The 16,387-nt window shown below is 40.9% G+C and overlaps 1 protein-coding gene across 1 annotated transcript in view; it reads left to right on the forward strand.

Moving 5' to 3' along the window:
• Positions 1-16,387, forward strand: part of FGF13 (fibroblast growth factor 13) — a 260,049-nt gene that overhangs the window by 134,042 nt on the left and 109,620 nt on the right. The window contains exon 2 of the mRNA XM_075161996.1: positions 4,716-4,883. Coding sequence (XP_075018097.1) covers positions 4,716-4,883 — 168 coding nt within the window. The remainder of the gene's footprint in view (positions 1-4,715; positions 4,884-16,387) is intronic.

The following is a 16,387-nucleotide window of genomic DNA, read 5'->3' on the forward strand; positions in this document are numbered from 1 at the left end:
AGGCACTCTAATACTCTTCGTGGCTTGAAGATCTAGTGTAGAGCTATGACTTTAGTCCTTCCAAAATGCCAGAAAAAACTGATTTATTGCAAGTATAAGTATCCTGGGGCTTACAGCATGTAAAACTAATCAGACTAAGAAAAGTAAGGGAATGAAGGAGGAGGGAGGAAATTCATGTTTCAGGTAATGATTGGAAAGGTCATTCAAGGAGGGAATGGATCCATGGAAGTATAAAATTTTTATGTTAAATTGTGTCATACAAACAAGAACAACATCTTAACAGGAGCATGGGGATTTCTTTTGCCTGGATACTAATACATATTTACCCTATGGTTGCTACAGCCTTTAGCTAGCAGAGCTGAAGCGTCTCCATCTAAAACCGGGGGGAGAAGTGGGGGGAGATACTTCCTTACAGCTTTATTAAAATCTGAATTATATCAAAGATTATTCAGTTGGAACCCGAGCCAAGGCCTATGGACAGGGTTGATGTTACGGTTTCTGGCAATTCTAGATGGAACTGAAATGCAGTTGGACATAAAAGAAAGACACAAACCAGCAGAGTGTTTAGCTGGTGTGTTTTTATAAAGTAAACATGTTTGAATTTATCTTGAAAAACAACCTGGTGCCAGCAGTCATCCTAAAGATCACTCTCCTCTCTCTCAATAAGGCTTATAGGAAGAAGGAATTTTTTTCCTACTGGCTTGTTGACAGTAAGTTTTTATTATTGTAATTATTATTTTTTTTTTAAAACTAAGGAATATGCTACAGGGTGTTATTTAACAAGTTGAATGTTTTGATGTAGGAAACATAATAGTTACTGCAGCTATTTTATGCTAACTGCTAAGCAAATTCTTCTCATATATGCACAGTTGCTGTGGTTTTGGTCTCTTATGAGGGGAGGGTTGGGGGAAGAAAAAAGATTTTCTTTTTTTTTTTTAAAGCTATGAAGTATTTATTTATCATCTTCCAACTGAGAATATACAAGTTTTTTACTAGTATCTTAATGACCTGTGTCCATGACATATGAAGTCTTCTCCCTGTTTCACTCATGGGAAGATGGCAATGTAGAACACTGAGGTGTTTTACCCATGAGGATGGGGAGTACATTAGGGTGAGCAGCTGCTGAGGTATACAGGGCATAGCTGAATGTTGGAGGCCGGCAGGATGACTACGCATCTGCCTTCAGGAAGGTGGCAAGTGGCCAAGGAAATGTAGATGTGCCTCAGTGAAGGTTTCTTCTTACCGCTCTTGAGAACAGCATCCATGTGATGGAGTGAAGCTGGTCATCTGCCAAGCTTCTCGTGGGTCTTCTGCTGCCCTTGTTGAGCTTGGTGCTGGCTTGTGATTACTACCCAAATTAGCTGATTTAAAGCTAGCTCATGTATCTGTGCGTTACACAGAGGAGAGTAAGCATATCCTAGGTCCTGCAATTGGCAGAGTCTGTAATGGAGGGAATAGTTGAGTAAAAACAATGTCTTCCGCTCCACATAGCACAGTATGTAAATACTGCTTTGGATTTTTGTTAATTCCCTAAAATTTACCGTTTCTCTCCTACTCTCGTGTATGTGTGATTCTTTCATAAGTATGTTTTTTATCCCATTAGCAAAATCATAGCAGATTCCTGGTGATAGTTCTCCCTGTTCCAAAGTGCTTGTTCACAGTTCTTTAATAATGATCCTTTCATGGTTGTGCACTGATTATTTTTAGTCATCAAGAAGGGACATCATCAGTTTTTTAAAGTTTTTTACATTAGTTCCTGTGGATTGGTTCTTGGGACCCATAATTGAGGTCCTGTAGCTGTGATTTCAGTGGCTGCATGAGGGTGTCTGGCTGTCATCATAGCAGGGAAAAGGAGGCATTGCGGTCAGGGGGTGTTCCTAGCTTTGTAATAAATTCTCAGCCTGACTTGAGGCCGTTCATCATGTTAAGAAAAGGTTTTAGCTCTTCCCTTCAGAACAGTGACATCAATTAAGTTATCCATACATCATTCCAGCATTAAGGCTTTATTAGAGCTGTGGTTCCTAGGGTTTGCTCCAGATGTCAGTGCTATGATGGTCCTCAAAACCAAGACTCATTTACACCTGCTATCCTGGATTCTAGTAACCCGATGTGCTTTTGTTGATTTCAGCATGTTCTTATCTTATTGAAGGTGTAGTTCTCTTTGTGGCTTATTCACATTTAAATAAATCCGTGTAGGTGGTGATATGAGTGTGTAGGTGGCTGGTAACCACTGGCATTACTTTTTTTGATTATGTGGGGTCTTGTTGATTAAGACCAGTTATATCTTCTCCACCTGTCTTAGTGAGCTTGCCTGAGATAGAGGTGGGCCTACCCAATGATGTCAAGCAACTATTTGTCAAACACTTGATGAATGGAATCAGTCCGTGGAGTTGGTTTGCAGATGCCGTATGAGCCCTCTGAGCTTACAGAAGCTAAGAAATCATAGCCCAGTGCCAAACAGCTCTTGTGGTTAGAAGAATAGGTCCTTACGCCATACCTCTGGGTAGCCACCAGTAGCTCCTTCCCCCCTGGAGACCCTGTTTAGCAGCTGCTAGCCTGATTTCTGCTTTTTTTTCCACTAAAGGGGCAGTCCAGCACCACACAGCATTGAATCTTGTGGGTGATTCTCTGAGCTCCCACCGTCAAATGGGACTTCTCAGGAAGGACTCTGCCTCTCAGAGGGTCAGCCCAGGGACATGCCTTTTGCCCAAAGCTGAGTTTTTGATAGCGGGGCATGCTCTGCTGTGTATCAGCCAGCTTGCTTGGCAGAAGGTAGCTGTGCATTTCACTCCTCTGCTGGCTATTCATGTTTCACGGCGCACATTATCCTTTATCCCTGTAAATGTCAGAGGGACGTGCCGTAGGGCTCCCGCACCGTTGACGTTGCTGGCACTGCACAGAGCTTGCTGGTGGCTTTACACAGACGCCTGCACCAGTAGCTTCTGTTGGAGGAGTGAGCCATCAGGGCTTGTTGGTCTTTGGCTTATCTTGGGTGTTGACTCTTAGTAATTACTGCCAGCAATTGCCCTTCAGTCTCAGGGCTGTCAGTATGTTTCATGAACACATACGTACCCTTCAAACAAGCCAAAGTAAAACTAGTATTGTTAAGGGAGCAGTGCTTAACAGACCTCGTGCTCCATTGACCCACTGCTCTTTTTTGAACCACTTGTGCTTTCCTATTAGCTCATGCATCCCTTTTAATGACACTTTAGGTGGATTATTAGTGTGTGTTACTGATGCTGCTTGGAGTCTAATGAAGCAACAACAGCCAAGGTGCAAAGTGTCTCCTGCGGATTAATGAGGTCTTGAAAGAAGGTGACTGCCCACTGTAAAAAGAAAGACTATCAAGTTGAATCACTTATTTATCACCTAGATGTGACTCTTACTAGTACTATTCTTGATAAGAGAGAAATGCATGAAAATGCAAGAGGATCTTATTTGTTTGAGGGGATTCATATTTAAATCTGACAGTTTTTTAAAATGATTATACATTGGCAGATATTTAGGAAACAGTTAAATTGTTTGCATTAATGGCCCACACTTCTAGACCATATAAACTTACATAGTGCTAGTGCGTCTGCAGTTTTAGACTAGCCTATCAGTAGTTACTTTCCTGATTGTTGGAATTTTACTTCCCTAATCTTTGGAATTTTTTTATATTATTAATTTTTTTTTTTTTTTTTTTTTGCTATAGAGTTGGAGAATCTCAGCTTGGTTTTGGCTGTGGGTTTATATCTCTGCATGACACTATATATAACTAATAGTGGTTAGAGACTGTCTTTTGAAAAAGCGTTTCATTTTTGTTCTTGAGAGATGATCTGTGCCTTAAAGCTATAAGCTGAGGAATCTCACTATCTCCATTATTAAGGCTTCATTTTTTAGATAGTGGAAAAGTGTTTCAATTCTTTCTGGTAATGTAATAGTGTGAGGTAGCTGGAACTTTCTGTATGCTATATATTTTATCTTTTTACCGTTTAATAGTCTGACCCCATTCAGAAAACATTTCAGGCTGCGTATCATTTATATTATTAATGGCAGTATTGATTTATAAGATCAACTTTCAAAAATGATTTGCTGTTTTACAAGAAAACCATCAGAAGGATTAATGTGCTTTCTCTTTGTATATCTACTCTTTTATCCACTGAAAATTATGATCAAGTCAAATGTCATTAGATTATCATCCTTGCTCTAAGGAACTGTGTATAATTACGTATCCTGATAAAGGCATGTTCTTTTTACTTTGGGGAATAGATACACCGATGTTGCATTACCTGCAGATGTGGAATGATTACTCCCTGATGTTAACATAGAGATTGCCTATGGCTGGGCGATAAAAGCATGCTTTGTTTGCCTTTTTTTTTTTCCTTAATCTGCATGCAGAATAGATATAGGTGCTATAGGAGAATAAAGCAAAAACATAGGAGAGAACCTTCTTGCTTTTTGGAGCAGGGTGTTATTCTACTATTTATTAAAGCTGCATGAAACAATATAAAGTGTTGATGTTTATGAGAAGCGTTGTTTATAAAAGTAAATATTTTCCCCACCCTTCTACCACCATGACTAAGATACTTTACACTTTAAATTTTTTTTCCTTCCTATAAGCATTTCTTCCCCTCCTTCTTTTCCCCACCCTCACATTATGTAGTTGATTTAATTCTCTAGATTGCTTTCCTCAAGCTCTAACTTGAGTTCATTTTGTTATGTGGTGACCACAGTTATGGATGACGCTCCCCCTGGCACACAGGAGTACATTATGTTACGGCAAGATTCGATCCAATCTGCGGAATTAAAGAAAAAAGAGTCCCCTTTTCGTGCTAAGTGTCACGAAATCTTCTGCTGCCCACTGAAGCAAGTGCACCTCAAAGAGAACACAGAGCCGGAAGGTTTGTGGCACTATGGATCCATGTTCTGTTTGTTTCTATTATTTTTATTTTTCCATGTATGTTCCTAGAGTGTGCTGTGTGTTTTCCAGCCTGTGTCAGTGTAGTGCAACTGATGCAGGAAGCGTGATGCACTCCATGTCCCCCTTTGCTTGCCTGTTAGTGTCTGATTCAGCTACCACGGGACACTATAATATAAGCCATGTACGGTATCGTTCTAGACAAGACGTAAAGTGATGCTGCTTTTTCTTAAATAAAGTTTGTTTGTTTCAGCTCTCATCATTACACACTGCCCTTTTTTGGCTGCCAAAAGTTGCTTGCTACTTAAACGGCATCAATTCCTAGTTGGTTCTTTCCAGTAACATTTCTGAAGCTGCACTCTGCTGAAAATATGGCACTTAGACTCAGATTCAGCTTGTCCCCAACACCTTTCACTCCATAAGGCTTCTGCATAGCGCTAGAGAATGCTCATGACAGCTGTACTTCAGTGAAGCAGGATGAAGTGTGTATGTAATGCACGCCTGGTTGCATTTTGGAAAATGAAATGCATGCAGAACAGAAAGAAATAAGTAGAATGTTTTCCTTTTCAGATAAAGCAAAGGTATGGTCTCTTCTAATCTGTGTTTACTAATATGAAATTACTAATGAGGTATCTGTATCTTTAACTTGTTCATCTAGCGTACATAAGATTAAGCTATTTTAAATTATATTTTTTAATATTTTCTCTTTTTGTTCCATATGTGGTTTGCATTACTGCCTCATATTCCACATGGTAAGCCTTCTACTTTTTGCATAAGCTCCAGTATCTGCCAAGATAAATAATGCTACTGCTGGTAGGTGTATTTTAAGGTGAAATATTCAGGGCTGGATTCTGCCACAACTGAGTCTGCAGGAACGGCAAAGTGAGCAGGTTGGAGCCCTTTCTTACAAATCGCTTGTATTATTCTCTCTGTAATGATGGGCATCGGTTGCTGAGCTGTCACTATTGGCCCAAAATATTTCAGTCAACTCCTTTCTCCTGGTACATACCCTAGATTTTGCATGAATGTTCTTTGCACCACTTCTGGGAGATCTGTGTCTTTTATTTTAAAAGTATTTTACTAAAATAGCATTTCTTTCTCACCTCACCAGAAATATTGTGTCTGACACAAACACTGGTGTAAGGTGTGGAGAGAGGTTTTTTGTTTCAGTGATGATATAACTGAATATTAAAATTGTGTTTTGAAAACACGAAGCCTAATTCTCCTGTCGGTTCCGGGGCTGACTTCATAGGAGTTGTGTTTTCATAATTCTGAACTCAATAAACATGAAGGAAAGGTGAATCCCATAGCACCCTTCTGGATTAGCAAATATAATGAATTTCTTATCATCTGTCAGGATTTGTGTTGTTCGTGAGTAAATTATGAGCCCAGAACTGTTCATGTCAAGCTCCTCTAGGAATGCTAGAGGTGCTCAGCATCCTTGGCAAGCGATATTTGGTGAAATGGAAGGTTCTGTGTGAGCCATAAAGAGAAGGGCCCTAAACGTGGCATCATTGACTCACACGCTGTATTTCACTTTTTCTTTGTGCTCACGTGGAACTCCAGCAGAAGCTGATGATCGTTTCAGTGGAACTTATACTGGGAGCTGGATTCCTGCTGGGGACTAGCTCTTAGCTAGGTCTGATCATTTTCAGTGAATAAATCAACGATTTACATGCTAATGGCATGTAATGTTCAAGAGGAACAAGGGAAGCGGAGTTGTGCTGGGCCTTTTATCTCCAGAGCATGAGTCTCCTGAGGGCATGGTTTGGTTCAATGTTGAGGAATTCAGGATCCACTGGGAGAAGCTTGCAAGGTGCAGGCTCTAAGTGAAGACCTGGGGAGCATCAGTTCTGCCATATTGTCGCCTGGAAGCCAACAGTTGCTCTTCTTAGATTCTCCATAAATCTACATACTCTCTCCAACAACAGCTGTGTTATTCCTTCCTCCATGGCATATGGTATTGTTAATCATTCTTACTGAAAATGTTTAGTTCTAAGAGGAAAGCTTTTCATCTTTTACTGCAGTATACAAAGATTAATGTCTCTTTCCCTTCCCCTTTTTATCCCTCCTCCTCTCCTCCAGGAATTTTTCATTACTAGACAGGGCACAAGAAGCTATGGCCATATTGACTTATCCCACAACCATCTGAGTTGATGGGAATTCTTAGGGGTATCAATATTTATTGTTGCGTTATTTCTATATGTGTTTCTATAGACGTTGCCTCTAGCATGAGAGGGATAATATATATTTAGGAGTCCTTTTAGCCTCTATTGTAGCTTAAATTTCCTGGGCTTCTCTTTTTCTTCAAAACCTGTGAATTGCCTGGCAATGGTGTTAGACCCACTGAAAGACTGATGTGTGTCATCCGCAGTGGTTTGTTGGCATGAAACTTGAAAAATTTTGGGTGTGAAATGATCTGAACTGTGCTTTCAGTGCAAACACTAAAACAGTCTGTTGAAGTTAATGGAGTGGCTGAAACAAACCCTACCTGAAGACCTTCTAGTGTGAACCCAGCAGTTAGCAGCTCAGTTGTGCTATGAGGATGAATGAAAATAAATGTTTAAACCTGTTACTGTAGCATAATTTACACATTTTTGAAGGTACTGGAAAGTACGGCAACTAAGAAGCTATTAGGAAACCTCTCCTAGTAAAATGTCATAATGGAAGTTTTATGGAAAACTGCAGAATTGAAAGACTGCAGAGAGTATAAAAATGTACCTTTTTTTATCTGCTGAGTAATGACATGGGAACGCGTAGTGAATCCTGCATGTTTCTAACTTTGCAACTCTTTGTCTAAATATTTCATTTAGATGATGGATTTCTCCTCTGCACTTTCTATCTACTTTCATACAGGGTTAATGCTTGGGGCACCTTATTTAACACTTCAGGATTTGAACGCCCTAGGCATGTATGATGATACCAGGTAAAAGATTTTCCTGGTTTTTTGTAAGGGTGTATGGGGAATGTTCTACTATTTGCTGAAAGACTTAAATACCACCTCACTCTGGTACCTGAACCAGGTGGCCCATCATTTCTCATACCTCAGGCCCATTTCTAAAAGCAAGAGAAGGAATGAGAAAATTAGATCCATGTTTCCTAAATTAACCTGTCTTGGTTTCTTGTTCTTTTCCTGATACCCTACCTGCCAGCTTGCAATGTCATCATTTTTCACAGCACCCATATGCTTCAAATACACCTTAGAAGAATAGGTCCAGGGCCAGTACATTTGATATCAACCTGGAGGACACATAGAAGGTCCTTGGTTCAGTAACTCTAGCAAGGACAGTCTTTTTTTGAGTGGTAGATGTGGAAGGGAAGAGGAGAACAATAGGAACTCACAATATTTTCTTCCCAAAATGTGGAAATTTCCATTTGGGTCCAGTGCCAGCAGGATGATGTCTGTCAGTCTGGATCACAGTTCAGATAGGATGCTGCCTTTCCTAATGTTATGGGAAACTTTGGACTAAGTTAAAAGATGAATTACTGCTTTATTCTGCATCATTCCAGCTTTGTTTTGTCAAAGTCATTCTACAGTTTACAATGTCGTGGATCTCTCAAATGCAATAAAACAAGCAGACCTGACATCCTTACCTGGATGCTAGGTCCTGTGGGCATTGTGCATTGTTTACAATTATGTCCAAGCAGCAGCAAAATACAGGGTGTTTTTGTAGCTTCCCTCAAGCAGGAATGTAGCTTCCCTGCTAGCAGGAGAAGGGCCATCTGAAGTACATTTTGCAGCTATTTGTTCTCTTAAATAGTTCAAACATAAGCTGCTGCTATCTGTATAAAACATGGTTACATAAAAAGAAGTCTGCTCCTGGAAAACTGATTTGAGTTGTATTATTACATCCAGAGGAGGCAATAGGAGGGAGTATAATGAGAGAAATGTTTTTTAAAAACACCCATTGGTTAGTCACAGTCACATAATCAAGAGTCTTGGCCTCTTGCCCACAGTTCTGTTTTCATGTGGGGTTTTTTTTGCCTTTTTTTTTTTTTCTTCTTGGTAACATTTAGTCTCCCTCCAGGCATACATAACCTTTTTACACAGAAAAGCAGACAAGCATGGCAAAATATGTATTGGGGATGGGGAGAGGGAAATCTGGGATAGCAGCTGGTAATGAGGAAAGGCATCTTTCCTCAACCAACAGGAAATCTGATTAGATAGAAAATGTTAAGGATGCTAATGTGAAACAAGCAGCTTTGCGGTTGCCCTTGACAATGGCTTGTTATCTTCATCCCTAGCAATGGGATGACTGGCAGAGCCAGTCCTGGGGGCGAGGAAAAGGTAGGACATTTAAACACATTACGTGGGAGGCTGGCTCTTCCGCCTACTCCACGTGCACACGCGGTTTTGTCACCAGCAGAAATTCAGAGCCTTTATATTGTCATACTGATGTCCCTTGGTGCTCCAAGCGTCGTGTCACTATTGATAGTACTGTTACTTGGCGCTCTAATTACACGCTTTTCTTCTACACCAAATCAGTCCTATTAGCCCAGCTCCCTCATTTAATTATGTTAATACATGTGCATTTCTGCATTTTAGAGGAGAAAAAGAAAGAAGAAGGGGGAGGAGAACCTGTATGTGAAATCATGGAGAACTGTGAGAGGTTTTTAAACTTTATATATTGTTCAGAACTGAAAAAGACTTTGTATTCCAGTGGGGAATAATAAAGATGAGCCATGTGAAACACAGGTACATTCGCCTGTGCCGGTCGTGTCTGAGATGACCTGCACACTTGGCTGTGAGACACCCACGAGGAGGTTTAGCATCTGCGCTGCGGGTGCATTCAACCTCAGATTTAATCTGGACCAACAGCTGCCTGAAAGGAGCCCACTGGTTCAATGAATAGGGGCTCCTGCTAAGTTATATGATCCTATTTATAAACTTTATCAAGGTTATGGTCCCTTGATACTAAATTAATCACATTTCCTAATCTTCCACAATGATTTCCGTCATGCCTTATGCTTTCAGCGGAGGTGAAAAGTAAAGACTTGGTATCCCATTTGCCAGGGCTCTTGCCAAGAGGAGTATTTAACCCTTTCCTGCTGCAGCTAAGCTGTCTGGCCTGGAGAAGTCATCCCAGGGAGAGAAGATGGAGGGCAGGCTGTCTGCTATTGCCTGGTGTTGGGCCCTGCAGCCCTCAGTGCTCTCATCATCATCCTTTCCCTCAGCAAAACCTTGTTCCTGACTCTCCTTTTGCCTGCATCTCTTGGGTCCTCCTGTGGGGAATGTGAAGCTTTGACCTTGCCTCGCTCCTGAGTCCTGGCACTGGCAAGAAGCAGCAATGAGCAATGCCTGAGCCTTGTCCAATACTAAATGAAAATAAGCTCTAAATCCTGTCTGTCTGGATACTGGAGTTGCTGCAGCTATGGGACCATACCTGTAATGAAGGATGATCTAAAAGGAATGACATAGACCACAAAAGCCAAAGGTCTGAAGCTGCTGCTGTTATAATGGCTTTTTCCCCCCAAAGAGAAACCAACTTTGACTTGAGTGATTAAATGATAACCTTCTATTTCAGGGCATTGGGAGGCAGTGGTGACAACAGCACTCTTATTTTCTTCAGATGCTTAGTACATAAAGCAGAATAGCTCAGTCCTGTAAGTGGTTGAGCCCTCTTGCCCTGATCCTCCAAAACCTTTAAGCACACGATTAACTTTAAACATGTGAGTGCTCCCAGCAGAGTCAAAGGGGTTGGGGTGTATTTAATGAGCTTACCTGAACGCAGTCTGGGCCTGGCTTGGGTTCAGGCTCCAACAGTGCAAATCCAGAGTAATTCCACCAAAATCCAAGATTTACTCAATATTTACTTGTCTGCACATGATATCAGAACCCTCTCATAGAGTTTAATTTGATTTCACCTTTTCTTACTCCCTTAGGAGTTTAGATGGTCCTTATTGCCACAACCATTCATGATTGGACATGCTTGTCCTCATAGCATTGCTGTGCAGTAGGGAAATTTAATGTTTCCCATTATAAAGAGGGAAGTGAAGAACTTGATTCTCAAAACTATTTGGGCATCTCATCAGCATTAGTAACAATAACACTGCCTACTGAATCAGCTGAGCACTAGGTACTTAACTATTATCTTTGGAAGATTCTGGGATGTGACACTTCTTTTTCAAAGGTCTATGACTCTTGCTGTCGGCTGAATGTGACCTGAAATAAGGATTGTAGCACACACCTCTCAGTCGAGGAAATAGTGTGCACGCCTTAGTCTGTTTGTCAGAATTAAATCTTTAGAATAATGTAGCTGGAGGAAATGAAGGTAAAATATAAGGAATAAAGGTAGCGCAGGCACTCTCTTTCTGATAGAAGAAGGATTTCAAACTTAACAGTGCCACTCCTCTTTTCAGGCTGCTGCCCAGCCCAGCAGCTCACAGAGGGGGAATTCAGCCGGTTGTCTGGCATGGATGGACTGATGCTCACCCTGCAGTCGCTTCCTACCCAGCACTCTTCAGGGGAGCTGATATTTAAGTTGTAGTTCCTGCAGAATATGTCCTTTGATCAAATCTACTGTTATAAAGTACCTTCGTGTGTATGCCTGTTATTGAATCCCTAGTCCCTCTTGGTCTACGTCCTTTTTGCTGCTAGACACTTCCTTTAGTGTCCAGATGTTTCCTGTTCCACATTTCAGCCTTCTAGTTGGTGCTGATTTTCCAGTGTATGCAGACCTGCCTTTCTGGGTGACTGTCCTCACGGAGTCATCAAGTCGGTGGTCCCAAGTCCATAGGTGATAGATACACCAGGAGGGTCTGCACAGTACTTTTATCTGCCATCTCACCTGGCCACAAGTAACAAATTGGAAATTAAGTGGTTTGTTGAGCTCGGTTTTCCTGGTGGAAGGATTCAAAGGTGCAGCTGTAATTGTGAATTGTGTAGTTGTTAGCCAAATTTGCACTCTGTAACATCAGAGAAGTTTAAGTAAGTAATGGCATTAGGAGCATTTTTAGCACTTTTATTTCAAGACAATAGGTTTTAATTCTCAAGCTGCAGCTAGCCTCACCACTGAACAGGTCATGACAACCTAAAGAGAACGCTTATCTCTCTTACCTTACCTGTGTACTTTTCAAGGCAAATCTTTTACCTATGCCTTTTGCTATTTTGCTCTCATCTCAGAATAAATATTCATTATGGAGACAGTATCTGGTACTTAGCATATCTGAAGTAGGACATTTAGACCAAATGAGTCACACTGATGTTCTTTTCTCATCTCATCTTTAAAGGACTCTTTGAGAGCTTCAAAGAGTGCGCCTTGTATGGAGGAATGCTTTTGTTTTGCTACTTTTTCCATGACTCTCCTGAGAAAGCATCAGACTTTGCTCTTCAATCTGTCCTCATTTTAAATAAGATGATGTAGTTCTTTATTAATAATGAAGGTTTTTCTTTGTACCTTATTCAACTACATGGCCCATCATAATTATTGCATGATCCTTTATCAGTGGTAGTGTCTGTGGTATTTAAATATTGGCCTTTGGGTTGAGAGCACACCAAATTTTTCATGCTGTTCTAAGTTAGGACAACTCCAGAAAAAAGGAATTGTTAAACTTTTTAGCTATCACTGGAAACTTGTTTCCTTTCCCAAGGCAATCACTTACAAAAGCATTTGGGCACGTCTACATGGTGCAGCAGAGCGTACTGCAGAGATCCCCTAGCTACCGTCCCACATCTAGGCAGCCCAGTGCAGCACCATGCAATGGTGTTGGTAATCTCGGGGATAATTAGCTTGAGTAACTCACAGTATTATGTTGCAGCATGTCCATGGTTTCCAGTTCCAGGGTTAGCTCAGCCCATATCTAACTCAGGGGTTTCTGCTCTTCATTCCATCAGCAGTCTGGGCCTTCAGCAGCTGATACCTCTGAATGCACAAAAGTGAAGCCACAACAAATGGCAAGGTTCATTAGAAAGTCGAGCAGACTCCTTACCTCTAGGATTATCTGGAAAAGAAGAGGAACGCAGTCTTACTTCGAACTCAGTCTGATCTCCCGTGTGCTCCCTCAACTCGGTGTTTTTCTCTCATGCTTCTCCTTGTTCTGGATACTGCTCTGTCAGAGCTGTGGATGCTTTCAGAACAAAGCTGAAGAATTTGCACAGCAGTGCATTTTATTTCAAGTATGTGGTGAGCACGCTATGCAGTAACGTGGGTTAGTGTTCTTTTATGATTGCATAAGCAGTTAACTTTTGGCAGCAGTATTTTTGTCTCTATTTTTCGGTCTCTTTTAAGTGTCCTGACCTGTAAAGCTAAAGAAACTGAAGAAATTTGCCAGACCTCAGTGAGCACAAGAGAGGTCCAAAGATTGCAAAAGGCCAGAGTTTTCCTAGAACATTTACGTAAAACTATTGAATGCTTTTTCAGTAGTGTTTGGGAAAAGCCAGTGCTCAGACTGTTTCATACTCAGTTTTTTGCCCACTGATATCTATCTACAGAGTTCTCCTGCTGTGTACAAGTTCCTTGATTTTACTTATATGCTTAAAAAAACCCCAGCTTTTATAGGACAGTGCAAAATATTTGCACATCTTCTTTTAAGCCAGTTCTTGTCCTCTAAGACAGAAAGGTGTACAATCAAGCAATGGTGTTCAGGAAGACTGAACAGGTGATTGCTTGGTATTGATCCCAGTGTTTGTTTCTTTCTACCATGTGTTTGAAAACACTGGGACAGACAGATCTTTTTTTTCTGAAAGACTGAGATTGGTTGGTTGGTTAAAGGTTGGTTAAACCCTGAAGATTACAAGGGACGTAAACCTGCAAAGGTTCTGACCTGCAGAGGTGTATCCAGCACATGTCTGTATATCCTCTTCAAGTGACACGATGTTCCTTGAACTCCTGCTCTAAGAAAATGATGGTGTATCTTGGAAACGAGGAGAAATCCTTTCTCAGGCATCATGGATACTCCTGATCTGAAGCTGTCTGCCGCAGTTTTCAAGTGCGCTAAATAATTCTTGCATGTTGATATAGCAAGGGAAAAATGAAGAATATATACAACTTACTGCATAAGACGTCTTTAGGTACCAGCTGTCTTTCACGCTTGACGTTTCTGCATTACGCAACAGTTCCTTCTAGAAAGGCTATTGGTGCAGCTGTGTTAGTTCTCACTATTCTACACTATCCGGTCAAATTTAGCTCTCGCAACAGAATAAAAATCTTCAGATTTGTGCCATCATCATTAAGACAGATTTTAATTTGTTTTGTGTGGCCCTTGGCATAGAGAAGTCAGAAAAGCAGCGGTGTATACAGTGGTGACTGAGTGTAACGTTATGCAAATGTCTAAGTGTCTTGATTGTTTTGCTGGAGCCCCCATACAGAAAACCAATGAAGGAGCCCAACCCTGCTTCCTCTTAATTGCTGTGATTGAGGTTTGGGTTTCTTAAAAAATATTTTCTAAGTAACAGCTTAACCTTCCTCCTTGGTTTTCCTTCTTGTTACAATACACCTGTCTCAGGGTTTCTTTCCTTGGATCTTGTGGAAGAGGCACATTTCATTCCTCAGCCGTGTTCCCTGCAACCTTTATGAGAAAGTAAAGGCTTAGCTAGCCTTAGAGGATGAAACTAAGAGGTTTGCTAGAGAAGGTGAAAAAGTATTTATACCTCCAAATCAGCAGAACTTACTCCATACAGCAAGCTGGTACTTCAGCATCCATTGAAGATGCATCACGAGACTTCTCGGGCATGGAGGGCTCTGATGCCAGTAAACTGTGGGCTCGTGACTTCAGGAATAGGGGTGTTTTCCTCATATCTCGTGCCTGCCCTCATGGACTTTGGTTTGGAAGCTTTACTAACTTTGACTTCAATGTTGTGAAGACAGATGGAGCTGCAGAAAAAGAGTCTGCCATGAAGACCATCTGCAGGACAAGAATCTGGGACTGCAGTGAATGTGGTGCTAAGATTTCCATCTTTTGAAAAAGGCATTAACAGCATAAGCCACGTTTGTGGTGATGTCAGTCTCTTCCCTAAACCTGCCTTTCCTCTGAGCAGCCACATGGGTTTTCAGTTTTGCAACAGGTGATGCCGAATATGACACTTAATTGCAAGAGTTGTTAAAAATGTAGAGTTTATTTCAGTTGTGCACCTTTGCTTAATTGGTGCTTGCTCCTGTTTCCCTTCCTCTGCAACTCCAGCTTGTTTGAGTCAGTAGTTGAAGACCGAGTTTTGCTCTCTATTTGCTCTTACTTCTGGTGAGTATAATCATTCTCTCGTTTCAGACAAGTGGCAAAGCTGACATCAAATGTTGCTAGAGTCCCTCACATATTGTTAGTAGAAAATGTTTAAGCTTCACATAGGATGTTCCCTTCTAATGATGAGCTATCAGCGTTAACCCAGTAGAGTTCATATGGCTGGCCTTTTAATGATAAATTTAGATTAAATACACTGTAAAAACAGTAGTAAGCAAAAATTTGAATGGGACTTGGGCTGCCAAATGCAAGTAAGCGGTTTCTTAAATCACTTGGCTATTAAATTAGATAAATGTAAAAATGGTGAGAAATTTTACTGGTCTTTGTACTAATAACAAAGGAGCGTGTTTAGGAAATTACTATTTTAACTGAAAAGAATTTCATGTAATGCATTTAATAATATGTGCAGTGAAATGTACAGTCAGCATGATATGGTTCTGGATATATAAAAAAATACAGTGCTAGTTATTTCTAAGTAAGGGAAGCTCTGAGTCAAAACAAGCTTTCCTGCTGGTGCTGAAGAACGTATTCTTCATGATATCCAATTGCCACTCAAGCGGAAGTTCTATGTTCTCTAAAATTCAGATGGATGCTCTGCTTGAAAAATTCCTTTGCTGCTTGATAGTTTCCCTCCGAATAACAGACAAGGAGGTTATTTGAAATCACTTGCCTGCTAGGTTGCTGAGCCAGCTACCTTCAAGGCATGCTGATTCGCCTTGAGGAAGGCTAAGCAGATCGCCAAAAGGTTCCTGAGTTAACGTGGACTCCTCCTCTTTAAGAGTGATGACCTTCTAACAAAATTAGTAGGTTGTTTTAAAGGATGGTAGTTTCTCTTGTGGAGATTTCTCTTGGCTGCTTGTTCTTTGGCACACTAAGGTACATACTTTCCTAAGGATGTCTGTTCTGTCTGTGAATAATATTTTTTCCAATTCAGAACACAGGAGAACATCTGCAGGACCTAATGGCAGCAGATGCTCAGCTTGCGCAGGCTGGTACCATTGGGAACCCTGAGAACTGTGATGAATTGATAGGTCATGTCCGCTGAAGACACTTTTGAAGATAAATATACTTTTCATTTGCTGAAAAACACTTCTATTTCCCATTCCTATTGATTTGAAAACAAGTTGCAAATAACTGTGAACTAATCGTCAAGGTGAAAGATGGGTTGAGTACAGTGGCAGTGACAGGAGAATGGGTATAAAGAGCAGCAAGGAGGAAAGGGCAGGTTTTGAACCATAAGGCATCATGGTACTGAGGAGGAGAGGTTGAAATGGCAGAAGGTGAGTCCGATGACAGGGAAGAAAAGTCTGCTAG

Source organism: Calonectris borealis, chromosome 13 (assembly GCF_964195595.1).
Source record: "Calonectris borealis chromosome 13, bCalBor7.hap1.2, whole genome shotgun sequence".
In the NCBI taxonomy this organism is placed as follows: Eukaryota; Metazoa; Chordata; class Aves; order Procellariiformes; family Procellariidae; genus Calonectris; species Calonectris borealis.